The following is a 27,712-nucleotide window of genomic DNA, read 5'->3' on the forward strand; positions in this document are numbered from 1 at the left end:
TCGTGCGCACTGCGTCACGCTCCGACCGGCGGCCCCGCCTCCGACCCTGTCGATTTCGGATTGGTTCGGCCGCCGGCAACCCGGCCAGCCTCGTTGTGGGTCCATAGGTCGCTTCCGGCGGGGAGGGGCGGAGGCTGCCCTGCCCCCATAGGCAGAGAGGAAGCGGCGAGGAAGGATGCGCTTGGTGCGGCGGTGACTGCGGGGCCGGGGGCAACGAGGGGGCTTCGTGCAGGGACAGCAGAGAGCATCGGTCAGGCAGAGGAGCGAGGGCCACCGGCACTGGGATACAGCCCCTCATCCCCGCCAGGGAGGGACACAGGCCTCCCCAACCCCGATATAGCCCCAGCCGCAACTCGGGGGGCCAGGCCTCTCCCGCCAGGTTACAGACCCCTCAACCAGCGAGGGATATAGGCTTCCCCGCCAGACTGCCCCCAACCGCCACTGAGGGGAACAGCCCTTCCCCCCGCCAGGGAGGGACACGGGCCTTTCCCTCCCCGTTCCCGGATACAGCCCCCGCCAGGAAGGGACACAGGCTCCCCCTCTCCCGATACAGCCCCCATCCTCCACTGGGGGGATCAGGCCTCCTCCACCCCTCCCCCGATACAGACCTCCCCGCCACTGAGGGGAATAGGCCTCTCTCTTCAGGTTATAGTTCTCTCATCCAGGGAGGGACACTGGCCTTTCCCCCCAGGAGGAGGAACACACTTCCACCTTCATTATTGCAACCCCCCTTCCTTGACAGGGTCCTTCAACCACAAAAAGTTCTATAGGAACCCTATTCCCTCCCCACACACCCACACAACTCCAGTGAGGGCACAGGTCTCCTTACATCACTGACTGCCCCCCTCTCTACAGAGAGAGAAAAAAAAAACTCAGGGAGGGTCTTGAGACATAGGACTTCCCCCTGCACAACCAAGAATAGGCAGGTCCCCCACCCCAAGACGGGCATTGGCCTCTGACTTGTTCTCCTCTCCAAAAAAAAAAAAAAAAAAAAGACCAGGCTTTTAGGTGTCTCCCTGTTCTAATTTAATAATTGCTGTACTCCTGGGGAGGAGTGAACTTTTAATGGCTCTGTAACTGGCTCTCTAGAGCTGATGGGTTGCTGAGGCTGTATGTGGGACAGGAGAGGAAGTGTGGGTTTTAGTATTATTTTTAGGGAGTACTAGGAGGCAGGTTATTTTTAGTTGAATGGATGGGGAAGGCCTGATAAAACTGCCTCTGACCATGACATGAACTGAGTGAGACAGCCGTACCTAAGAACCAAACCACCTGAAACGCCTTCAAAGTCACCATGGTAAGTGAGAGCAACATTGGCCTGTGTAAAACACAGACGCGAGGGGTGGGTGTATGGTTTGCCCTGTATGAATACCCGAAGAGCGAGTGGGATGGTAGGTCCTGGGTTGCTGTGAATGGATTCAGGCAAAGTGGAGGATAATGTACCTGTATGGGGATGTGCATTCACCTGCCTGTCTGCCTGGGAATTAACTGCCACTGGCATGCCTGTGTTTCAAAGGGTGAGTATTGATACAGTCCACTGTCAAAATGGCTCTTCTTGGAATGGAGAGGTGATGTGTTTAAAATTGGGCTGTGTTAAAGGTGGACCATGGATATAGGACACAACCAGAATAGTAGACTGTAACAAAGAATCTTGTAAGGAGTGAGCACTATAGAAATGCCCCTTTTCTGCTTAATCAACTGATGCTAATATCAGTCCATTCTTATCACAGCATGTCTTGTCGGTATACCAAATAAAATGCTCTTTCCCCATGTGTAACATATGCCTGTTAGGTGTGATGCTCTGTCCCCCTCTGGTGGCACCCAGACCACCTAAAGTAGTGGTTCTCAACCTATTTACCATGATGGGCCACCTATGCAGCTCTTTCTGTGTTATGCCTGGGCTGTTGCAGTGTGCTAATTGGGCTGCAAGTTGGCCATGGGTTCAGAACGACTGGCCTAGAGATTAATGAGTCTGCTACAGCCTTATCTAAAAGCCAAGTGGCTTTTAGCTCATGCAGTAGAGGCTCATACACTAAGCTTCAGAGGTCCCAGGTTTGATCCTGTCAGCATTACATATGCACCTGCTAAAGTATTCAAAAATGCATCCTAAAAATAAACTAAACCATATGGTCTAAATTCTGCAATTGGGTTCACACTAATAGATTCTTGTGACCACACAGAGCTTTGGGTTATGCTGGTCTGAGGTCCATGCATGCAAATCCTGTTGCAGAATCGGCCTAAAGTTGTAATTTTTCTTGTAAGCAATTGCTTATAGATACTTAACGTTTGGCTTTTACTTTCAAAAGGACTGTATAAAAGCAGATTCTTCTTACTCAGCAAATCTAGTGTATGTTCAGAATTGTACTGCTTTCTTTAGTGAAAACAATAAGTTTGCATTATTCATTACTTAGTTGTCGAACGCTATGGAAGAGTGAAATGGAGTCTTTCCCTCCTGTACATTATAACATAACAGAAATATTAACCAAGTTCCAGGTATTAGACTGCCATTGTTCTGCATTTTGCTTTGCACCTGTGTTAACCCTATAGCATTTGAAGACGCTGCAAAGATATAACAAAGTTTGACTTACAGGCCTTCATTCCTGGTGGTGATGGGCAAAAAAACCCCAAAACCCAGCTTTAGTTTAAGCCTACAGTGAGTTTGAGGCTGGCTGTTAGGGGTAAAAATATTCTGTTCAAGTTCTTACACTGTCCTCATCACTGTGCTATTGAAATGGCTTCCAATAATGCATTAAATGACATTGCTAGCATCTATCATGGCTAGTTCTTTCGTTCCTCTCTCTGGCAGAAGATTGCATGAGGACTTTTTTTGTATGTTTAATTTGCAACTTTGTGTTGTAAAGACAAGCTCAAAGAAGTATACCTTAAACTTAGATGGTAAGTAGTGAGATTTGAGGTAGTTTTTTTGATCCTGTAGAGGTTCATTCAACAATCGTGGACTAGCTTCTGGGAAAGCTCTGTCTCTTGCACGCAAGCTTTATCTTTGCCGTAGAAAGTTCCACGGTACCATAGGTGTGGAGTTCTCAACCACAGTTCTCATCCTCAAACTTTAGGCAATCTCTTAGACATCCTGAGTCCCATGTCTTTGAGTACCTTGAAGAAAAGACCTGCACTTTTGAATTAGATGTGGTATTTTATGAGGAGATGGTGTAGTGAGCCCAGATCAGGTTTGATGTGTTTATTATAGCCTGGTTTTGCTGAGGAGGCTTGCTGCTGCTGCATTCTGCACTTGTTGTAGTTTACTGAGAACTGACTGTTTCATGCCCAAGTAAACTTCAACACTGTACTCCCTTTGGGAAGTGACAAAGGTGTGTATTACCAAGGAAAGATCCTGATTCATCAGGATGGGATGTGGTCTCCTAGCTAGCTGTACATGGCAGAACATGTTGCTTGTGGATGTGGCTCTGTTAGTGCATAGCATAAATGAGGGGTACAGGAGTACTCCTAAACTGCAGACTGACATGACCAGTTGTGGATGTACATTTTCAGCCAGAGAAGGATGCCCCATGGCTACAAACATCTCAAAATTGTTTTCCTGTGCCAACCAACATGACCTCAGTTTTGCTTGAGTTTAACTTCAACCAACTATTCTTCATTTATAAGATTTCAGCCAAGCATTGGGCTAGTGATGTGATAGTAATGGAGTTATATGAAAAAAGAACAGGAGTACTTGTGGCACCTTAGAGACTAACAAATTTATTAGAGCATAAGCTTTCGTGGGCTACAGCCCACTTCTTCGGATGCATATATGCCAAGCATTGGGCTAGTGATGTGATGCATATATGCATCCGAAGAAGTGGGCTGTAGCCCACAAAAGCTTATGCTCTAATAAATTTGTTAGTCTCTAAGGTGCCACAAGTACTCCTGTTCTTTTTGCTGATACAGACTAACACGGCTGCTACTCTGAAACCTGGAGTTATATGAATAGACAGATGTATCACTTGTGTATTGTTGGCATTTGAGCCCATGATGTCTCATCAGTTCTCCTGTTGATTCCGTGTAAATGAAGAATAAGACCAGAAAGAGAGTTGATTGTGCAACTTTGGAAGCAAGGGGTCTGATGGCAGAGAGTGAAGTTCTACATCATTGCCATTTGGGTGCATCTCTCCAAGAAGAACTCTGACCTTTTCAGTACATTCCCCATGACCCTTGCCTCCTCCCTCAGGTGAAAGCAGTATTTCATGACTTTCTGCCTGACCTCGAGATGTCTACTTGTAAGCTGAACACATGTAATCTGAAATCAGTAAGGCACCGTAAACGTGGAACTCTACAATGTCATTTTTCAGAGTAGAACTGTCACTTAATAGGCGAACAAGTGGACTCTCCATTAAATTAATAGCTAAATACATCTAAAACAAAAAGAGTACTGCCCACAGTGGCTACTCAGCCTGGGGAAATCTCTGCTTCAGGAGGTTGGATAAATATCATAGCTGTATTTTTAAGAGGTGGAGTAGTCTTACAATCAATTACTTCTCTTAGCATGTATAGCTACAGTTTATCAGGTTTCATGCTTCAGGGTATAAACTGATCATCCCAGATGTCAGAAGGGAATTCTCCCCTTCACATGCATACAAAATTATGCATTTGGCCAGATGTATTACAGCTTTGTTTTCCTTTTTTCTGAAGCATCAAATATTTGCTGCTGCTGGGGGCAGGATACTTATTATGAGGGTCATGATAAAGCATGGTAAAGCCTGTTTATAACTATTAACTTTAAGATTTTTCTTATATTTCTACTTTGTGTATTATTTCATTTATGTAGCACTCACCTTTGTGTCATGTCTATTCCCACCAAAAAAAGGCCTTGGGAAAAGTGATGGAGAGATGCTGTACCACATACTGGAAGTAGACATAAGTAAATATATTCCCCTGTTAACATATGTCCTAATGAAAATAGGTTACTTAATTGAGGTTTAGTTGGATTGAAATTGAAGGAAATAAATAATGGGGCCAAGAATGGTCATTCTTATAGCTATTTTTCTCAAATGTGATTTAAGTTTATTTTTTTAAAATGGGCAGGAATGATGGGCATTTCAGGGTACAGAACAAGTTCCACAGTGTAGTACCCTTCATAGCCAGTGGGAGAAACTGAATTCATGCAATCAGTTCAGAAATACCCATCAAAGTCTCATAGAGCAAATGCTAACGTAGCTAGACCTAATTCTGATAATGGCTTTAATTAACTGTACCAATTTAAAGTAATTTTGCTATTTCATCGGTAACTCATCAGTGAGCAGTACTGCTGCATTCTGAACTGCAAGCGATAAAACAGCTCTGCCAAGAGCTCTTTTAAACAACTACAAAATAAAGCTTTGTGGTCATAATTGTATATGGTGCTGTTGTGAGGTGGTCACAGGACAAACATATGGATAGAGCAGGTCACGTAACTTGAAAATAATTATTGTACCATAGGCTTTCAGTCCTTGAATGTTACCACGTTTCAAATCCCACATGAGTGACACAAAATTGTCCATCTGAACTGATTGATTTCTATCTTCTTTCCAGTTACACCAGTAAAGTCAGTTAATCACTGAAATAGCAGTCAAAAGTCAATTATATCAAAAGTAACTTGAGTCCAGCATGATAAAAACGGTCAACTGAACCCAAACTAAAACCTGTGCAAGATCATTCATGATCCTGACAAGTGCAGTTTTAACTCAGGTTGGATCCAACCCAGGATCTTAGTGCATTTGTCTTAGAAAATACATTTTTTTTAGCATTTATTATGCATGAAACACTGTAGTATTAGAGCATCTCTTCAAACAACATTTTATGACATTTGACTGACCAAAAATGACAGTTTGGGCTGCTCTACTGGGCACTGCCCTATGATATACCAAAGTGTGATTCCTGATCCTCTGCTTATGTGGGCAGGAGTGTAGAGGTGTACCTTGGATCCTTTAGCAGTGTTCCCTGTCAGAGGAACAGTGTTGTCTGGTAAGTGTGTTTTGGGTTGTTTTGTTTTAAGAACAATACAGGGAATGGGGGACTTCCTCCAGGAAAACCTGCTTTCTCTTCCATCATCACCTGCTTAAAATACCTCACATCAGCCAATCCTTCTAGTCAGAGGGCTGGAGGCAGGTTGTCCAAAAATTACATTGGTGCCGGTCCTAGTTTGCGTCAGAGTGACGTGAAGCACTCCCTCACATTAGGCTGGTCTACACTAATGCTGTAAGTTGATCTAAGTTGCGCTAGTTCAGGTACATAAGGTACATAACTGAAGTTGATGCAACTTAGGTCAACTTACAGCGGTGTCTACATCACACTATGTCAACGGGAGCTGCTCTTCCGCCAACATAGCTTCCACCTCTCGGAGAGGCATGTCTTCATCAGACCCGCTAAATCTACACCACTGCATCCATCGCAGTGGTGCTGATTTAGCTGGTAGTGTAGCTATGGCATTTGGTTTTGGAGCAGAGAACTAAGTTCTGTGCTGCTACTAGACCCCAACAGGACATAGAGAAGTAGGAAGTATACAGTGCAAGCAGCATCAGCATGCAAGTAAATAAAGAATGCCTAAATAAAACAGGGATGCACAGGATAACATACCACAGCTTGTAGAAATCAAAATGGACTCTAACTGTGTTTGAGCCTTTTTCCTAAGCTTTGCAGAGCTGGGATCTGTGTGTATATTTGTGCTTGCTATAAAATAACCTTCCAGATTATTTTTGCAACCATATGTGCTATCACTTCCTTCTTTTAAGTGAAAAACTTACTCTACAGAAATTGGCTATGACGTAAGCCCCACATTTGCCTGGGGATACTGCCTAGTTGCCACTGGCAAGTACATGTTAAGTCCTGGCTATTTTGGTCCCTGTCCAGTCTTGCTGGCCAGCTATACATTATTTTGTAATATAACTACCGAGGAAACCTGTTGCTGTACTGAGGTGGTCTACAATTGTTGCATAAACAGTGGGCTGCTTTGTGTGTCTTAAAATTTTTCTTATATTAAATTCCTTAGGTCATACATAACCTTAAAAAGAAAGCCCTTTTTTAAACCATTCTGAAACAATGTGGTCTAGTGGATTGATCAAACAAGTCTAGGAGCTTGAGTTCTAGCCCCAGCTCTAAAATGTTACTTCCTTTTTTGACCTTTGGCAAGTCATTTAACTTCTTGTTCCTCCATAGTCCCATTTTAACAGATGAGGGAAATACTCCATGAAGATTGAGGCTTAACTAATTAATGGTTGTAAAGTGGTTTGTATATAAAGTTAAATTCCACTTACCTGACTAATTTATACCCATTCAGTGCTGCGACAAGATTACCTTGTAGACGTGTCCCAGAATGCGTCGTGCCATGATGCAACAGAACTAGCCAGCTGGTTATGTCTGATACAATGCAAACTTTGTCAAAATTCCATCCTGAAATAGGATAAGGCTGTGAGTTTACAGGCACACAAGTTAATTTTGGAAAATTAGAGGAAAAGAGGATCAGAACTGAGATTGCAATGGAAAATTAGGTTCGACCTTATCTAGCGGGTGGCACACTTGTGTAAGCCAAGTTTATTCCTTGTATCGCTCCATTCTACCCCACAAACTCACTGTCCTTTCCATTCCCATCTATTTTAGGGACACCCTGCAGCTTCCCCTAATCTTCCTCTGCCAGGGGTGCTGTGCACCCTTTGTTCCCCCTCCCACCATACCAGGGTCCCCCATTCTCCCTCCCCCCCATACCAGCAGCTCTGTGTGCACTTCCATTCCCCTCTGTGGCTGGGACTCTCTCCCATTCCCCCATCTCCCACAGCAGGGGTTACCCCCATTCTGTTTGTAATGTGGTATTTTTTGATTGTTGCATCTGAGCAACTCCAGAATTCCAGGGAATATTCTAGGCATCAGTGGCCAGAACCCTAATGATTTGAGGGGAAATTAGTAAACCAAAAGGTGGGAAATGGAGGAAATGTGAAGCACCTGCCATCTTTTTAGCACCATCACAGCCTTAAAGCACCTCTGCATTTGAAATGCCCGTCAAGTTAAGTATAAGGTCTTCACAAGCTCTTGGATCATTAAGAAGCTACCATCTCTTCATAATAAAAGCTTTTACTTTTAAAATAAGTTCACTATCTCTGTAGTGCCATAGGTATGCTTTGTGAAAATCATGCAAGGAGTCAAGTTCAATTGGCATGAGAAACATAACAAGTAAAAACAATGAGGAGTACTTGGGGCACCTTAGAGACTAACAATTTTATTTGGGCATAAGCTTTCGTGGGTTAAAACCCACTTTGTCAGATGCATGGAGTGGAAAATACAGTAGACAGGTACAAATATACAGCACATGAAAAGATGGGGGGTCAGTGCTAATGGGACAATTCAGTTAAAGTGGAAGTGGGCTGTTCTCAACAGTAGAATACCAAGGGAGGAAAAATCATTTTTGCAGTCATAATGAGGCCAATGTAATCAGGGTGGCCCATTTCAAACAGTTGATAGGAAGGTGTGAGTAACAGTAGGGGGAAATTAGTTTTTGTAGTGACCCATCCACTCCCAGTCTTTATTCAGGCCTAATTTAATGGTGTCCAGTTTCCAAATTAGTTTGCAAATTCCAGTTCGGCAGTTTCTGGTTGGAGTCTGTGGGGTAATTACAAAAGGGAAAGGGACCAGGAGGGGTGGGGGCTAGTTAAGGAGCCCACCCTCCTTGCTAAATTGGTAGTAAAACAAAGCCTATGCCCATTTAAAAAAAAAAAAAAAAGTTCAATAAAAAAAAAAAATCGGGCCCAAACAAGCAGGGAGGCAGCAAACAAAAAATTTAAAAAACGGTTAAAAGCCCCAAAGGCATAATGGCAAAAGCTTAAAAAAAAAAAAAATTAAAATCCCTAAAACAGTACTTAAAATGGTAAATGCTCAGTGTATAGAACAAGAGGCATGGTCAAAAATGTAGGAAAAATTACTTTAAACTGAGAGAGTAGTAGTTTTAAAGTACTTTTAAATTTTAAAGTACTTTTATATTGATGTACTTTTATAATAATCATGATTAAGGCTAGTCATTTGTCATGTTCAGTTATATAAAAACTTATGGTTTGGTCATGAAAGGTCTGGGAAGAAGAGAACTGTTAATTTTAAGGAAAGCAGTCATGGTTATGTAGTCAAAGCTAAATATTCTTTATTTGGTATTCAACTAATAGTGTAATGTCACTTAAAATCAATATCCCTGTTAAACCAGCAGGTATCCTGAAACAGCAGCAGCAACCCCTGCAAATTAGTCCAAATTTGGGTTTCTGCTCTCATGGCCTCAAGTACATCCCTGAGATTGACTTGGCAGTTCTCTCTGTTCTCATAAATTAGTTCAGCTGTTTACCATCTCATCCACAGACCTCCTCTGCCAAAACAAAACTCTCAAAATGTCAGTTATACATCTGTTGTACCAAGAATTTTGCTTCATAACTTTTTTTAATGGTTTGCTGAATTGATCACTCCAACCAATGCTGTGTTTTAGGAGTATGGAGTTAGCAGTCTGGCTGAGAGAGACACTCAAAAAAATGCTCATTCAGGTGATACCATCCAAGAAGCAATTTGATCAGCTGTGCATGCTTTGCTGTTTCTTTCTGCAAATTTGAGTTCGGTGTTCAAGTGGGTCCTCGAATAAGAGACAGTCTGTTCTCTGAAACACATGCACAGATGCAGATGCCCTACTCTTAGAATCCTTGAATAGATGAGCATGTTAAATTTGCTAGGAAAGTGGATTCTACTCACAAGATACCTTTATTTCTAGCTCTTTTCTTTATGAAGTGCTGGGAAAGTGGGATTGTCTTAATTTTATTGCTTACTTTAAATAGGTCTTTATCCAAGTGTCTGATTCTCATTAATTATCCTTAAGGAGGGGAAAGGAAGCCTTTTCTTCTCTTCACTCCACCAAAAGTCTCTCCTGTAGTCTCTTTGAACAGAGCCTCCACATGCTGATGTAGCCCCTTAGTAGAGATGCAACATACGCTGGCAGGCGGAGTTCTTTGGCTGGCTTAGCTACACCGCCTCTCTGAAAGAGCTACACTGACAGAAGCATTCTTCTGTTAGCATAGTTGCACCTACCCCAGGTGTTATGCCAGCACAGCTATGTCGGCTAAAGGGGTGATTTTTTCCCCATACTGCTAGCCAAAATAGCTACTCTGACAAAACTTTTTAGTGTAGACTAAGCCTAACAATTTCTGCCTTTCACAATTTTCTTTTGACTTAAGCTCCAATTCTTTGTTTCAACCTCCCCATATTTGTGGCAATATCTACGGCCTGGTCTACACTGCAGGGTTAGGTCGAATTTAGCTGCGTTAGGTCGATTTAAAAGTGAATGCATCCACACAACCAACCCCATTCCGTCGACCTAAAGCAGTGGTTCTCAAACTTTTGTACTGGTGACCCCTTTCACATAGCAGGCCTCTGAGTGTGACCTCCCCCCTTATAAATTAAAAACACTTTTTAACACCATTAAATGCTGGAGGCAAAGTGGGGTTTGTGGTGGAGGCTAACAGCTTGTCACCCCCCATGTAATAATCTTGTGACCCCCTGAGGGGTCCTGACCCCCAGTTTGAGAATCCCTGACCTAAAGGGCTCTTAAAATCGACTTCTGTACTCCTCCCTGGCGAGGGGAGTAGCACTAAAATCGACTTTGTTGGGTCAAATTTGGGGTAGTGCGGATGCAAATCGATGGTATTGGCCTCCGGGAGCTATCCCAGAGTGCTCCATTATGACTGCTCTGGATAGCACTTTGAACTCCGATGCACTAGCCAGGTACACAGGAAAAGCCCTGGGAACTTTTGAATTTCATTTCCTGTTTGGTCAGCGTGGCGAACTCAGCAGCACAGGTGACCATGCAGTCCCCCCAGAATCGTAGAGTGTAGAATGTTTCTGGGCTCCCCCTATCATCTCCGTCCCTGAGGTTATCGCAGATTAGAAGGCCAAAAAAACACACTTGCTATGACATGTTTTCTGAGCTCATGCAGTCCTCCCGCACTGATAGGGCACAGCTTAATTCAGTGGCAGAGGCCAGGAAAGAATTAAGTGAGTGCAAAGAGTGGAGGCAGGACATGATGCTGAGGCTAATGGGGGAGCAAACAGACATGATGAAGCATCTGTTGGAGCTGCAGGAAAGCCAACAAGAGCACAGACCCCCCCCCCCGCTGCATCTAATGTATAACCGCCTCCCCTCCTCCCCATGTTCCATAGCCTCCTCACCCAGACGCCAAGAACGTGTGTGTGGGGGGGAGGCCCCGGGCACCCAGCCACTCCACTCCAGAGGATGGCCCAAGCAACAGAAGACTGTCATTCAAACAGTTTGATTTTTAGTGTGGCTACAATAAGCAATGTGGCTTTCTTTCCCTCCTCCCCCACCCCACCCAGGCTACCTTGTCAGTTATCTCTTTTCTTTCTTAATTAAAAAAAAAAAAAAAAAGCATGGTTTCAAAAACAATAGTTACTTTATTTCGAAGAGGGAGGTTTGGCTTATAGGGAATTAAAATCAACAAAGGGAGCGAGTTTGCATCAAGGAGAAACGCACACAACTGTCACACCGAAGCCTGGCCAGTCATGAAAGTGACAGTGAGCTGAGCGGGCTCCATGCTGCATGGGTAACCCAGGAAAAAAGACGTGAAACGATTGTCTGCCGTTGCTTTCACGGAGGGAGGGGTGACTGACGACATGTATCCAAAGCCACCCGCGACAATGTTTTTGCCCCATCAGGCATTGGGACTTTAACCCAGAATTCCAATCGGTGGCGGAGACTGCAGGAACTGTGGGATAGCTACCCACAGTGCACTGCTCCGTAAGTTGTTGCTAGCCACGGTAGCGAGGACGCACTCCGCTGACTTAATGCGCTTACTGTGAACATATGCAATTGACTGTATAAAATCGATTTCTAAAAATCGACTTCTATAAAATCAACCTAATTTTGTAGTGTAGACATACCCTACATGTTTGTAGACATACCCTGCATCCATTTTGTTGATTTGTTTTACTAGTTCTTCTATGTTTCTAAGATTTTTTAATTGTGGTTTGAATTTCATTCTTCATGGATTTTAGCTCAGGAGCAACGTCTTTCTGTCAGCTTTTGTGGAAAGGGCATGTTTGTCTTTTTCCAATTGATTTTGTGTACTGGGTGGTCAGAGAGCCAAATCCAGTATTGGCAACAGGTGACTTCTGCATCTTGCCAGAAAAGTTTTTAAATTTTGGAGGATCTGTCTGGCACTTTAAGTAGCACTTGTTTTTTTTCTCCCCTTTTATTTATTTTTGCACCTTCTAAAATAAGAGTTTAACAGTCTAACAAAAGAAGAATGTGCCCTTTTGTTTACTTGTGGCAACATCAGAAGACAAGTAAATGCTTTCTTCTTATAGATTGAAGATGGCTTGGACAAAATTGAGCAAGGTTCTCTCTCCTGGAGCAGTCGGGCTCTGAGAGGAGTGTTGAGAGCAACTTTTCCCGACCTTCAAAGCAAGTTCCTCAAAATACTGTTTCTTTCCCTTTTCCATTTCTTTGCTTGGGGGGTCAGAGTTTTCAGCGGTTCCTGCTGCTAGGGGAAGGAGAGGGAATCGAGTTCTTTGCAGCTGCTGTTGCTCCATGATGTTTTGACAACAAGGAGTCCTTGTGGCACCGTAGAGACTAACAAATTTATTTGGACATAAGCTTTCGTGGGCTAGAACCCACTTCATCAGATGCATGGAGTGGCAAATACAGGAGCAGGTATAACTACATGAACAGATGTGAGTTGCCTTACCAAGTGTGAGGTCAGTCTAATGAGACAATTCAATCCTGCTGTTAATTGAATTGTCTCGTTACACTGACCTCACACTTGAACAGATGTGAGTTGCCTTACCATGTGTTTATACCTGCTCCTGTATTTGCCACCCCATGCATCTGATGAAGTGGGTTCTAGCCCACGAAAGCTTATGCCCAAATACATTTGTTAGTCTCTAAGGTGCCACAAGGACTCCTCAGTCTGTATCAGCAAAAACAACAACACGGCTACCACTCTGAAACCTGTCATGATGTTTTGAGGTGAGGTAGAAATAACATGATCCAGAGGCTGAAAATTGAAGGTTAGACATATTCAGCCTGGAAATAAGGCATACATTTTTCACAGTGAGAGTAATTAACCATTGGAACAATTTACCAAGGGTCATGGTGGATTCTCCGTCACTGACTATTTTTAAATCAAAATTGGTTGGAGTTATTTTGGGCAAGTTCTATGGGCCTGTGTTTATGCAGGAGGTCAGACAGTGGTTGCTTCTCACCTTGGAATCTGAGTCTGAGATGCTCCATACCAAGGACTCTCCTACTCTTATGACTGGAAGTCCCCGTCTTTCAAGCTCCCCTCTATGGGTAGCTGCGGGACCAGGAGAATGAGGTTGATCTCTGTCCTGGGGGAAGGGTGGGGGAGAGAAAGGAAACTGCCTTGCAGGAGCTTTTCCCCAAGGCTCTGGCATCTGTTTGTTGCTTCTCACTGGTGGTGATCAAGGGGTGGACTGGAGTGCATCAACTCAGGCTGATCCATACCTAGTCATATATTGGCCACTTTGTTATACTTCCTGTTCCTCTAGTTCAGGGGTTCTCAAATGGGGGTTGCGAGGTTATTACGTGGGGGATCGCGAGCTGTCAACCCTGTGCATGGTGGGGCTCAGGCTGTCAGCCGGAGTCCTGCCATGCCCAGGGCTGACAGCCGGAGCCCCTCCAGCCCAGCTCCTCCACCAACCCCCTTTGCCACCAGCATTTAAAATAGTGTTAAATATTAAAAAATGTTTTTAATTTATAAGAAGGGTTGCACTTAGAGGCTTGCTGTGTTAAAGGGGTCGCCAATACAAAAAGTTTGAGAACCCTGCTCTAGCTGAAATGTGGGAGGTCAGCCCTTCACTTGTACATGCATTATACACATAGTGGGTACTATCTGCAGCTGAAGGAGGATTCAGATGAATGAGCTCTTCTGTATTTAAAGGGACATTTCCATGTTTTTTTCTTTGCTTCCTCAGTGGACTAGGTACTTATTCTGATTTTGCCGCTCTTGGAACAAATTTTTACAAAAAGAGGAAATAGGCATTTTCCTTGGTAGAGCTCCTCCCCTAAGGCTAGGTGATAGCCATCTTGGGGCTTAATATTAGTCACCAACTCCATGTATATCATCTCAAGACTTTCTTAAGACAGGAGTTAAACTAAATAGCCTTAGTATTCCTTGTTCATCCTTTCTCTGACACGCCTCCTCTGCAAAAATGGTACCGTAATAGTAGTAGTATTTATCTTGAACCAACTTTTGTAGAAATAAATTAAGTGCAGCCAACGTGTTTGTTGCTGTACAAGGCATAGAACTCTCAATTCCTGCCCAGAGGATCTTACAATCCAAACATTCCAGTCTGTAGTTCTGTGCCAATAGTGCTCTGTGTGTGGCAGTGTGACAAGAGCTTCTGCCCAAGGTAGTAGATTTGACTCTTAACAGGAATGAATGCCAGAGAACTACCTGGAGAATGTGAAATTGGGATTCCCCGATGCAATTAAAGCTCCAGCATTGGTTGCCTTTTGCAAACTGAGTTGATCAGATACTGGATTGTGCTTAGATTGGCAGTTCTCTTCAGGGGAATATGCTGTACTGTCAGTTTCTTCTTCTATTCAATTTCTATTTGTATTAATTAAAACCCAGGGTTGTGAGTTCAATCTTTGAGGGGGCCACTTAGGGATCTGGGGCAAAAATCAGTACTTGGTCCTGCTAGTGAAGGCAGGGGGCTGGACTCGATGACCTTTCAAGGTCCCTTCCAGTTCTAGGAGATAGGATATCTCCATTAATTTATTTATTTTATTTAATGTAAAGCTTTATGTCTAGTAAATAGGTAGGTGTGTATTTTTAGGGCTCTGTAGGCTTGGATTACAATCAAATGCAAATTAGAGTCCTTGTTTGCTTGTTACTGTGAGAATTGTTTGTATTGTATGTTCAGCCAACTTATTTTTTGTCTGTGTAGCTCTTAGTTCAGGTTTGTGTTTGCAAAATTGTAGGCTGTAAAGTGTTCAGACTAGTGCTCTTGAAAACGCACTAAAGCAGATTGTACAGTTTGGTACAGGTAGGCAAATGTGACACTGTTAAAACTCTTCTGCCACCCCCAGACTCTGAACAAAAGAGAGAGACAGCTACTAAAGTAGAATAGCTCATTAGAGAGAATCTTCTTTAAAAGCAGTTTAAAATTGTGATGTCTTTGTGCTGATGAGCAGGTGGAGCAGTTTTCTGTTTTGAAAGTTCAGTTAAAAGCTTTACAAAAAAAATGCTCAGCTGCTGATGACTTTAAATACAAAGCTGGGGGAGTTTGTTTATTGTGATCCTCACCTAATTCACATTGTATACTGTCACTCTGCATTGTTCATATAATCTTCGGTGCCAGTTGTGGTGGTTCGTCGGAATAGCAAAGAGATTCCAGACTTTACATTAAAAATCCTTTTTCAACGGCTAGCTTAAGTTTCCAAAGCCCAACACATGGCCAAAATATTGGTGATCTTCAGATACATGATGATCTCTGGATACTCTGAACCATTCTTCCCCTTTCTGTTGAATATGGTTTCCTCCCTCTGAGAACTTTCACTTATTTATTCACTCAAAATTCCAATCGACTTGATTAGCTAGAAATGGAAACTGGTTGTACACATTTGTTTGGCCTGTTGCGTGATCTCGTTTGTGCATTTTAGATGTGCTTATCTAGGTAAAGGGGAAATGATCTCAAGCTGTGGTGTCTGACTTCTATCATAGATTGGTCCTTCCTACATTAACTTTTCTTTTTTTTTTATAGCACCCAGAAGTGTGCTTTGGTGCTTTACAGGACAAATAGACAAGATTCCTGTCTCCAGGATCTTTCCATTTTTATTTTAGGTGTGACCCAATGATTTGGGGTAACAAATAGTAGGGAGGATGTGCAATGAAGGGCAGGACTGCAAAGTTGTTTGGTTTAGGCATATGAACTTCCAAATTTAATTAATAGGATTTTAATTGTTGAGTCACTATTTGCAGGTACTGAGGAAAAAGCAAGTCATCTGTGTAGTATCTCACCATCCATAAACTGGCAACTGTGTTAACCACACTGGGCAGGTATTTGACTTTGTTCCGTTTCTGCTGACCTCAAAAGAGCATACATCTATTTTACTTGGGTTAACTAATTTGATCCATGCCTGTCATCTGTGATAGCTAGAAAAAAGCAGTTCCACTTGTCGCAAGGAGCTGCTTATCCCATATACACACTGAAGAAATGTGTAGTGGTTGGAGCTGGACTGTGGGTTCTAGTATTAACTCTGATATTGACTTTAACCTTGGACAAGTCATGCAATCTCTGTGCCTCAGCTTATCTATAAAATGATATAGTACCGGGGTCTTCAATTTCTCGTAGTGTAGAATATATCTTAATAGTGTTTATCTTGGACACCTCCCCTCTCATTTAGGATCATGCAACATCCTTGTGGCAGCTATAGCAATTGCTCACATGGGAAAGTAATATATTTTATAATAGTCTCTTAATGCAGCTGGAATCAAGGCGGCAAGTCAGTATCATGTGACCAGCCAGCACCCCACAGACCACCAGTGGCCTAGAGATCACAATCTGAGAACGGCTGATGTAAAACTCATTTCACAGAGGGGGTGGCTTATGCTTAATGTTTGTAAAGGTGCCATATAAAAACTTACGATGTGAATACCATATGCCACTTAGTGTCGTTATTCCAGCTCTTCTAGCTTCATTTGGCAGGTTTCTCGAAGAAAATGTGGACCCTGAATATAACACTTATTTGGGGTCTATGACCGAACACAAGAGCAATGCAAGGTTTACTGTGCCAGCACTGTTCAGATGGAGGAGGAGGAGCATGCACCCCCCAAAAGGCAGCTGGATTGTATTTACCATTGGCCCTGATGCAATCATCCGTTAAGATAGAATTTGACCCTGAACATTTGAGCCTGTTTTTCAAAACATGGCTTTAGGTTTAATTGTGCTTCAAACTATGTCTGTACATGAAGGTTTGAGAAATATGACCCCCTAGGTCAGGGGTAGTCAACAGGCGGACTGCAGGCCAAATACGGACAGCCAGACGCTTTTGAACGGACTGTGACATCTTTTTATTTATTTATTATTACCATTATTATTGTTGCCATGTGAAAAATGTTTCTCTGGAGTCTGAACCTTGGCTATACCTTAGACAAGAAATTTGGGCCTTTACCAAAAATAATAGATTACCCTAGATATTCTAAAAGCTGGTCATGCCAGCTTGAACGCTTATGTGTATCAGAAGGTGCTTACAGGAGATGGTATTTTTAACTTAATAGTGACAAATTTCTTGCATGTAAGATAGATTTCCATAGCACAGTCCACTCCAGAAGTGGCCAATCTGTGGCCACTTTTATTCCTTAGGTGACTGCTAAGAAAATGTGTGTTTGTTTTTGAACAGAAAATGAGCTGTGCCCTGGGACTTTTAAATGGAAGTGTTGTTAAGTTCCAGGAGCAATTATAATGTGACAGAGCACTCCAAAGAGCTGCAGTGTGGCTGCTCAGCAGCTCACATGCTGGCCATCTTGCCTGTCGCAGGTTGGGAGGAAGAAGAGTAGCTCTGGTGGCTCCATTGCCTGCGCCATCCTCACTTGATGTGTTTATCTTTTGTTATTGTGAGATACACCAATAGTTCGTCATAATTTTCTGCAGTGGGTTTTGGCTTAAATAGTGGTGTGTAGGTAAGTCAGTTTTGTAAATGAGGTGCCATGTTGATGAATTGCTGAAGCTCTGGCTGTTAACATGACTGGAGCAGGTCACCAGATTGTGTTTGCAGTCTGCCAGTCTATTCAGATATACCATGAGTGTTAGCTGTTTCTGAACATAAAATGAAGCTTCATCTAGTTTCGATTTGTTAAACCACAAAAAAGTGCTTGAAGTGCAACAAGGAAATCCAGAATGAAGCCTGAAGAACTCCTTTAATTTGCAAATAGTACATCAGTAATTTAGTACATATAATATAGGGATTATTCTGCTGGTGTATGCACTGTTTCAGACTTGTAACAGGAGACTTGCATTTGAGTATTGCAGATATTTCTCCCACTATTAAGGAGACCCTTCCAACATAGTGTTGGCGCCTAGTGTTGCATTGTAGACCAGTATTGTCTAATGGTATTAGTCATTCAGAAAATGACTAAAAGGTAATGTCTAAGTGCCGATTTTAATACTGGTTGTTCCCCTTACAATTCTGCCTCCATGTAGTGCACATTTGACCTTTCTAGAGATGAGGAATTTGGTGTGTAAGAATTTTGCATACTTGTTACACTTCATAATCCTCCCTTGCATTGTTAAATGGTGCAAATTCAGAGGCTATGCTTCAGTTGTGTCACAAATTACTGTTTAAGACTACCATTATCAACACACTTGCTTCATAATTTGCTCAACTGCATCTAGGGAACTAAAAGTCTGTAAGGGTTTGGCTGGGTTATTAACAAACCCTGACACTAAATGTCACCTGAGGAAAGTTTATTTAAAAGATGAGCTTAAAGTGGCCCTTTTAATTTTTTCTGATTCTAATAGCTTCTTTGGAGTTGTTCATATCCTCGTGTTGCCTTCAAGTTCTCAAGGAACCACCTGAAGATTTCCCACCAATTCTTAATATAAATTGGTTGATGTGAATAATTTTCATGGTATTTTAATGCATTCGATTCAGTATATATTTACCTTCAACTAAGTATTCTTAAAAGTGAGCTGCAAAGTTTTTGTTTTTTGTTGTTTTTTAAATAGCTGTAACATTCAATAAGGAGAAATAATATGGCTGTTAAAATATATGAGAAATCAGAGCTGTGGCCTTCCTGGTTTCTCCGCTAGTGGGTGATGTCTCAAACACCAAAAATGCTATTTTAATAAATAAAATAGATAAATGTTTAAATTGCATTCATTGCATAGTACCCAATGGCCCTGATCGACATCAGGGCCCTGTTGTGGCTGGTGCTGTCCAAATACCACAGAAGGCTGTCTCTGTGTTGAAGAACTTAGTCTAGTTTGTGTCAACATTGGAAAGAAAATTGAAAGAAGGTGGAGAAGGGTGATGGGTAAGAAAATGCATTTACATAGGCTTGGAATAGTTTGATGGTTCTGAATCACTGTTTTAAAAAATCAGCAGTGCTCAGGGGCTTTCTACGTGGCTATTACCAATTTACTTCCTATGGGCAGCACAGAAATAGATGTAGGGGAGGAATTTGGAGGAGACAGTAGTGCTTCACAAGCTATTTCACTCGAGTGTTCCATCTATAAGGGGGCTGTGTGGAAGAACATGCAAAGGAGAGAAATGAAGCAGCCAGTGATTCAGGCTGGCACAATTGGTTTGGCAGAACGTGGTATAATTTGATAAGATACTGGAACAGATAAGTATGGAAGGGCTGAGTTGTGAAGGCCCAAGAGGTTTAAATTTGTGATGGAAAGGGGAGACAGTAGATGGATTCCGGGGGCGGCGGGAGGGAGGTGACATCAGAATGATGTCCAAGATCCTAGTGGCTGCAGTTTTAATACACTGGGTTTAGTCCTCTGACTAGTAGGTGGCTAAAATTTCTCAATGCTTGTTAATTTACAGTATATGGTGAGGCCATTTACCCAACACTCACTAGCCCAAGAAATAAGTCTAGTGGCCTCTGAAAAATATCTCTGCTGTCATAACCTCTCAGCACATGCAGATATTAAACAGCGCTGGAAAAGTCAAAACAAAGGAATGGGTGTTTGGATTCAAAATCTGACTAGAGGAGAGATAGGGGGCAAATTACTTAACAAATCTATGGAGAGAGAGAGATTTTGTCCTTTAGCTTCATTTTGAGAGGGAAGATACCATCAGTATTGTGCCACAAAAGACTGGATGTACTGTAACATTCAAGGTGTGTGAGTTGCGGGGTATAAAACCATTCTCAAATGTCAGAGGAAACTGTCCCAGCTCTGTCTGACACACAACTGAAGTTGTATTTGTGGATGCAGTTAACGTTTTGTAAGAACACTTAGCTTTTAGTAGGTTTATCTGTATTTTTTCTTACCGGGATATGCATGTCTCCAAATTCATACCTTAGGAAAGCAACAAGAGACACCAGCTTCCTCTTAATGTTTGGCATCAGCTTGTAGGCATCATATTTAGAGCATAGTTCTTGTTCTGATCAATATTCTATACTGAGCGGTTAATAGCAAACATTAAAAGGTTAACAGCTTGTGTTGGTATGGAAAATCATTAGAGACAAGCTTTTAAAAATATTCCCTTCCTTTTAAAAAGCATTAAATCTTGAGAGCAAAACCTGAATAATTCAATCATCTCTATAGGAACAAATGTTTTTTGGGGTAGAGGAACTGAAAGCCTAATATCTAGGTTTAGTTACATATTTGTGAAAATTTAGTTAAGCTTTGTACAATGTGAAATGAAGGAAGACGGTGATGCTGGGGAAACAAAAAACCCAAAAACCTTTAAAATGGAAACGCTTCTCAGGGGAACACTTTAAATTGTTTATAAAGTAATAAGTAGTTTCTAATTTCTATTCTATTCAACAGGAATATCTATCTTGATTGCATCTGAAACAAACTCATATTTAAGATAAATCTATGATTCTTTTGAACTCTAAAGCTTTAGCCGTTTTTAATTGGATTCATGCAATGTTGTTGTAGCCATGTTGGTCCCAGGATTTTAGAGACACAAGGAGGTGAGGTAATATCTTGTATCAGACTAACTTGTGTTGGTGAGAGACACAAGATTTTGAGCCTACACCAGGGGTCGGCAACCTTCTGCACGCAGCCCATCAGGGTAATCTGCGAGACATTTTGTTTACATTGACTGTCCGCAGGCACGGTCCCCCCCGCAGCTCCCAGTGGCTGCGGTTCACCATTCCCAGGCCGCGTGCTGAAGGTTGCCGACCCCTAGCCTACACAAAGCTCAGCTTCAGGTCTGGGAAACATACTTAGAGTGTCTCTGACTAATAGCTTTCATTGGACCAGTTTCTATCATGTCACCCACCGTGTCTGCTTAATTGGACATAGGCAGTTTTTGGTGCTCCAGTGGATGGTGGTGTAATTCAAATATGAAGGCTCAAATGTTTGCCTGTAATTCACATCTTGGCCTGTGCATACTTTACTGTAAATGCTGTAAACACTTTGATTCAGAGTTAGTTGTCAGTCCCACACTAACAGTTTGTAGCTTTAACCTATAATAACTCATTTTATAACTAAAACAATATACTATATATTGCAGTAAAATACTGAATGTGGCTTTTAAGATATAAAGATGTCAGTGACGTTATAAGCTACAATAAATCAGGGTTTACAAAATCTAAGCTGTCAATTTTTGGCAAATCTTAATCCTCTGTTGACCTACAAAATAACTAGAGGTTGGATATCCAGTTAATTGCTGTCAAGCCTTAAAGTAAAATGAAAGAATGATGGTTCTGAAATTAGCCTACATACCTAGTTTACTTGAATGCCTGGAAACTTCTGCGGATAGATGGTCAGTATTCCAGAATCCACAACTATTTGGTGACAAACTATAATTTTTATTTCTTTGAAGTAAAGGAGGGAATTATGCTTTTCTACAACTATGAATCAGTTGTTTTCTAGTCATATAGATTGAAGACTTTGGATTAGCAGATAACTAGTCTGAGTAAATATCTACACACCTCTAAAGAATCCTTATAAAACTATCTATGGTAAACTTCATAAGACAATGAAAAGGGAAGGGAGTAGGAATTAAAGAAATGGTTGAAATGTGATAAGAATGTGAATATGAGATGTGTTCTAAATAGGGCTGTCAAGTGTTTAAAAAAATTAATCGCGGTGTTAATAGAATATGATTTATTTAAATATTTTTGGATGTTTTCTACATTTTTCAATATATTGAATTCAGTTACAACAAAGAATACAAAATATACTTTAGATTTATTTTTGATTACAAATATTTGCACTGTAAAAAAACAAAATAAATTGTATTTTTCAATTCCCCCATTAAAAGTACTGTAGTGCAATCTTTTTATCATGAAAGTTGAACTTACAAATGTAGAATTATGTGCAAAAAACCCCAAAACCTGCATTCAAAAATAAAACAATGTAAAACTTTAGAGCCTACAAGTCCACTCAGGCCTACTTCTTGTTCAGCCAATCGCTCAGATAAACAAGTTTGTTTACGTTTGCAGGCGATGATGCTGCCTGCTTCTTGTTTACAATGTCACCTGAAAGTGAGAACAGGCGTTCTCACGGCACTGTCATAGCCGGCGTCACAAGATATTTACATGCCAGATGTGCTAAAGAGTCTTATGTCCCTTCATGCTTCAACCACCATTCCAGAGGACATGTCCATGCTGATGATGGGTTCTGCTCGATAACAATCCAAAACAGTGCGGACCAATGCATGTTCATTTTCATCATCTGAGTCAGATGCCACCAGCAGCAGATTGATTTTCTTTTTTGGTGGTTCAGGTTCTGTAGTTTCCGCATCTGAGGGTACGTCTTCACTACCCGCCGTATCGGTGGGTAGCAATCGATTTATCCGGGATCGATATATTGCGTCTCGTTAAGACGCAATATATCGATCCCCGAACGTGCTCACCATCGACTCCGGAACTCCACCAGAGCGAGCGGCGGTAGCGCAGTTGACGGGGGAGCCGCGGCCGTCGATCCCGCGCCGTGTGGACCTCAGGTAATTCGATCTAAGATACTTCGACTTCAGCTACGCTATTCGCGTAGCTGAAGTTGTGTATCTTAGATCGGTTTTCCCCCCCCAGTGTAGACCAGCCCTGAGTGTTGCTCTTTTAAGACATCTGAAAGCATGCTCCACACCTTGTCCCTCTCAGATTTTGGAAGGCACTTCAGATTCTTAAACCTTAGGTTGAATACTGTAATTATCTTTAGAAATCTCAAATTGGTACCTTCTTTGTGTTTTGTCAAATCTGCAGTGAAAGTGTTCTTAAAATGAACCACATGTGCTGGGTCATCATCCGAGACAGCTATAACATGAAATATATGGCAGAATGTGGGCTAAGCAAGAGCCGGAGATGCACAATTCTCCCCCAAGGAGTTCAGTCACAAATTTAATTAACACATTACTTTTTCAATGAGTATCATCAGCATGGAAGCATGTTCTCTGGAATGGTGGCCGAAGCATGAAGGGGCATACGAATATTTAGCATATCTGACACGTAAATACCTTGCAATGCCGGCTACAAAAGTTCCATGTGAATGTCGTCTGTTCTCACTTTCAGGTGACATTGTAAATAAGAAGCGGGCAGCATTATCTCCAATAAATGTAAACAAACTTGTTTGTCTTAGCAGTTGGCTGAACAAGAAGTAGGACTGAGTGGACTTGTAGGCTCTAAAGTTTTACATTTATTTTGTTTTAGAGAGCAGTTATGTAACAAAAAAAATTCTACATTTGTAAATTGCACTTTCACGGTAGAGATTACAGTACTTGTATGAGGTGAATTGAAAAATACTACTACTTTTATCATTTTTAAAGTACTCATATTTGTAATAAAAAATATATAAAGTGAGCATTGTACACTTTGTATTCTGTGTTGTAATTCAAGTCAATATATTTTAAAATGTAGAAAAACATCCAAAAATATTTAATAAATTCCAGTTGGGATTCTATTTATCATTGCCATTAATTGCAATTACTTTTTTTAATCACAATTTTTTTTAGTTAATCGCGTGAGTTAACTGCGATTAATCGACAGCCCTAGTTCTAAACACTCTCATTCTAACTTGTATTGCTGAACACTATTGTAGTCTGACTACAACTACCCCACAAAGTAGTCAAGGTGGACCAACTGTGACAAACCTCTCCGTGAGACGTAGACCCTACTGGATTCAAACGTTCTATGGGATCAGTGTGTGGATGTCCTGGTGAGATACAGCAATCTGTTTGACTACCAGTGCCCTTGCCCCCAGGACTTTGGAGCGGAGCCCGGAGCGTGGAGCAGTGGAGCTGCAGGTTTTTGCCTGGAGCTGGAGCGGAGCCGGAGCACAGCTCTAAAGCCCTACTTGCCCCTAAACACCTCTTCCTCCATTGTCCTTTCAGGGCACCATTGTTAACTGGCAGCCACAATTTATGAAGTAGGGGGATGAAACAGCTTTTGAAAAAAGTTTGGTGTGCTGAATCTGCCTGCCCGCCTTATACTTGTGTACTCTTATACTGTGGTGAGACTGAGACTCTGTTGTAGTATCTGGGAAGTCCCAACCAATGTAACTATTTTGGGTGTTCTGTCTGCTTTGCAAACAGGATTGATTGGATGTTGAACTTTTTTCCCCCTGGACTGTGATAGCAGGAGGGAACAAGTGTTCTTCCCTAAAAGGTCTAACCAGCTTCTCAATTAGAGATCTCTGATACACTTCGGAAGAGTAAGGCTCTTATGCCCTCTGCAGTTAGTGAAAGTGAGTGGGGAATACTTTGGCTCTTTATTGATGGGGATTTTTAATGCCTCCCCCAAGGCAAGGTGAATTGCAAGCTTCTACACAGAATAACTTGAAATCTTGCCAGTTGCAGCCCAGTCTCAAGCCTTTCTGGGGAAGGTCATTGAAGTGAGAGTTGGAGGCTATCTTCAGCAGCACCTGGTGGTCCCCAGTTGTTTGGGGTTCAAACAACAAGACCAGACAAGGGTACGGCAAGGAAATTAGTTTCAGCAGTCGGTCTCCTCAGGGCAGTGCCCAGATTCCATTACTCAGCCTTGAGATGGGAGTGTATCCTTTCTTATGTCAAGGGGCCCTATCTGTGGAAATCATTGCAGCACACTATGTGGAGCTAACCTTGAAAGCTACCCAGAAACATTAACAAATGCAGAATACTGCTGCCCATGTGAGTAGACCTGACTGGCCAGAGTTTATTGCACTTGTACTGTCTACCTACTGACAGCTCACTTCTGGGGAAATTCAGGGTGCTAGTTTCTGTCCCTTAATGGACTAGGTTCCAGTGAACCTAGGCCATTTCTGCCATGCCACCTTCATTTGGTAGAAACTTTGAGCTCTGTGTATCTTGCAAGCTTGGGAGCATAACAGTCACACTGGGGGGGGATCTCCTTGTTTTCTTCTGTCCCAAATCTATCTTAGTCTGAGTAACTTTAGAGCATGCTTTGAAATAAATATTTGTTCAGGCTTTCCATAAAATGCAATTCTGGGGAGCCCTGTTGTCCAGTGTTAGTTGTGTTTTCCAGTGTGTGGCACCCTCAGGAAGGGAAGATTTGAGGGGGATACTGCATTGTTTGTTCCTAGTTTGTCCTGTACTCTTTCAAACCTATGCATAGAGTACCCATATCCTATAGCAACTGGCCACATGATGAATACATAGATAGGTAGTTTTAGCAATCCCATCCATGACTTTCTCAAAACAAATGTTAACACTAAATCTGTTTTGTATTCTTCAGGTTTTTTTATAATGAAGGCATAGATTGAGATTTAAAGAAGGGGGGGAAAACGGGGGGGGGGGGGGGGCAGAGGGTTAGGCTCTTGAATATGTGAACTGACTTTCAAAAATGCAAAGTGCCCAGTAGCTCCCATTAGTCATTGGATAAGCTGCCAATCCTCAGTACTTTTTTTAAAAAAATCATGTGACTAGGAGCTTAACTTTAAGCATCTGTTTTCTTAAATTGTCCATTGTGCATCAACAATTCTTCAGATAGGAAGAGCTATCAAGAAGCTTGAAAAGCATAGAATTGATTGTACCAAAACAAGGCAAGTCCTGATGCTCCTGGTGTGTGTGTGTGTGTGGCTGCTGTGTAATGTTCTTGTGAGAGGCCTTCCTTCAGTGGGATAGGAAGAAAAACACTTCTGCTGTGGAGGAAATTGGCTGCTTCATATTGCTGTGGTCAAAGTTTGACAACTCACAATTCATTCTTCCCTATTTGACATCTGAAGTAGATATTGAGATGTAAAGTTTGCCCTTCAGCAGCAAGGGACTGAATTGCAAGAGTGTACGCTAAACTGCTGAATTTGTACATTTAAATCTAATCGAGTAGCATGTGGGGTAGGAAAGAATATAAAACAGTATGCACTCCACTCTACAGAGAGAAAGGAATGTGTGGAAATGTTATTGTGGATATATTCTATAATTAACTTTGATTATTTTGGAATTTTTAAAAAATTGAATCCTCAGACTGAGACTTTGACAGGGTGGATTTGATTTAATTTAAATCATGATTTAAATCACTAGTCAGGAAGACTCGATTTAATCATGGATTTCTACATAAAAGTGCATTCTTGTTGGTTGTATTAACCTTAATACATATTCTTCACAACTCAGAGATAGATGTAGGTTTCATTTTTAAAAGGTACATACTATACATTTTTTAAGTGATTTATTTTGAAAACTTTTCAGATTAGTTTTACAGCTATATCAGAAAATGAATAATTGTTTGGTTATTTCATTTACCAAAGGTAAATGGTAAAAGGTAAAGGTAAATGAAGCTATTGGGAGGTGAACTATCTCCAATTCAACAGGTTAATCATTAATATTTGGAGGATTTTCTTGCCATGCTGTATTAGGAGGAGAACATCACCAGACAGACATTTAAATTGTTTTATTTAACTAAAACAACAACGTTATGTGTTCTAGATTTTTTTATTCAACAGCAAACATATAATATTTTAACAATTCAAGCATATGAATTTTTGAATTTAGTTAAACATTCAAGTTTTTTAAAATCAGGTTTGTTAAAATTGTTTAAAATAGTTAAATGAAGTATTTTTTTTTTTTAATCGACTATGTCAGCCAGGTCAACATGAGCAACTTAAAATATTGGCTTCTGCAGCTAACTCAGTCATCTTCACCTTCATTTTCCTGCTTGTTCGTAATCTGGAAAAGAAAAACAAGCTTTCCTGCTTTTTCAGGTCCCAAACAATTTCTCAATTTGGAATGAATTAGTCCAAAGGAAAAAATTCTTTCTACACCGGCAGAAGAAGCTACTGCTGTTAAAAGTGAGATTATCACTTCAACAGTCTCTGAATCCAAGTGCTTAAGTGACTTCCACCAGTTCACTGGTGTGACTTTCTTTAAAACATCATCAGCAAACATATATTTCTTGAATGGTTTACCCTTAGCTCTGAAGTTTATTATAGTCGGCATTATGGAGGGATGATTGCTGGATGTCCATGTCATAGCCAACTCGTCCTCTTCAGCAGTTAAGGTTTGACCCTGGTACCGAGTATTTAGAATATTTGCGAGAAAATGAGCTGGAGATGGTGCTTGTCCATTCGTTTTTTTTAATGCTTGTAATTTAATTCTGTCATTGCATATTTCTCTTTTTAAGATCTCACTCAGTTCCTTCCAAATTTCAACAGCGTCAGCAATAAAACAACTATTTCCCTGCATTTTGTTCAAGGCTACAGAAATAGGCTTCAGGGTACTCCGCATGTGTTCAACATTTCTCTTAAGCCCAATGTTGGGAACATTGGCTGTGACAGTGCCATCTATTTTTTCACAATTTTGATCACAAACTGTTATCAGATTAGGCCAGTTCTTGATATAGTGCTCAAAACAATCCACTACTGCGTTCCAGCGCACGCCTTGTGGGAAAGTTAGCTTGGTTCCTCCCATTTTTTTCAGAGCAGCTGCTGCAAAGTGGTTGTTACGGAAGTATTTTGTAATTTCAACAACATTCGCCTTTGTTTCTGGAACACTGAAGTCTTTGGCTAGGAGGTGCATCAAATGAGCACTACAACCGTATGTTATTAGCTTGGGACTCTCTTCTAAATTTCTTCTCATCTTGGATACATTTGCAGCTTTGTCTGTGACCAAGCTGCG

At 41.5% G+C, this 27,712-nt stretch overlaps 1 protein-coding gene across 1 annotated transcript in view; it reads left to right on the forward strand.

Moving 5' to 3' along the window:
* The first annotated feature begins 1,256 nt into the window (after positions 1 to 1,256).
* Positions 1,257 to 27,712, forward strand: part of XPO6 (exportin 6) — a 103,973-nt gene continuing 77,517 nt past the window's right edge. The window contains exon 1 of the mRNA XM_065411932.1: positions 1,257 to 1,294. Coding sequence (XP_065268004.1) covers positions 1,292 to 1,294 — 3 coding nt within the window. The 5' untranslated portion in view covers positions 1,257 to 1,291. The remainder of the gene's footprint in view (positions 1,295 to 27,712) is intronic.

This window comes from Emys orbicularis, chromosome 10 (genome assembly GCF_028017835.1).
Source record: "Emys orbicularis isolate rEmyOrb1 chromosome 10, rEmyOrb1.hap1, whole genome shotgun sequence".
Taxonomy (NCBI): Eukaryota; Metazoa; Chordata; order Testudines; family Emydidae; genus Emys; species Emys orbicularis.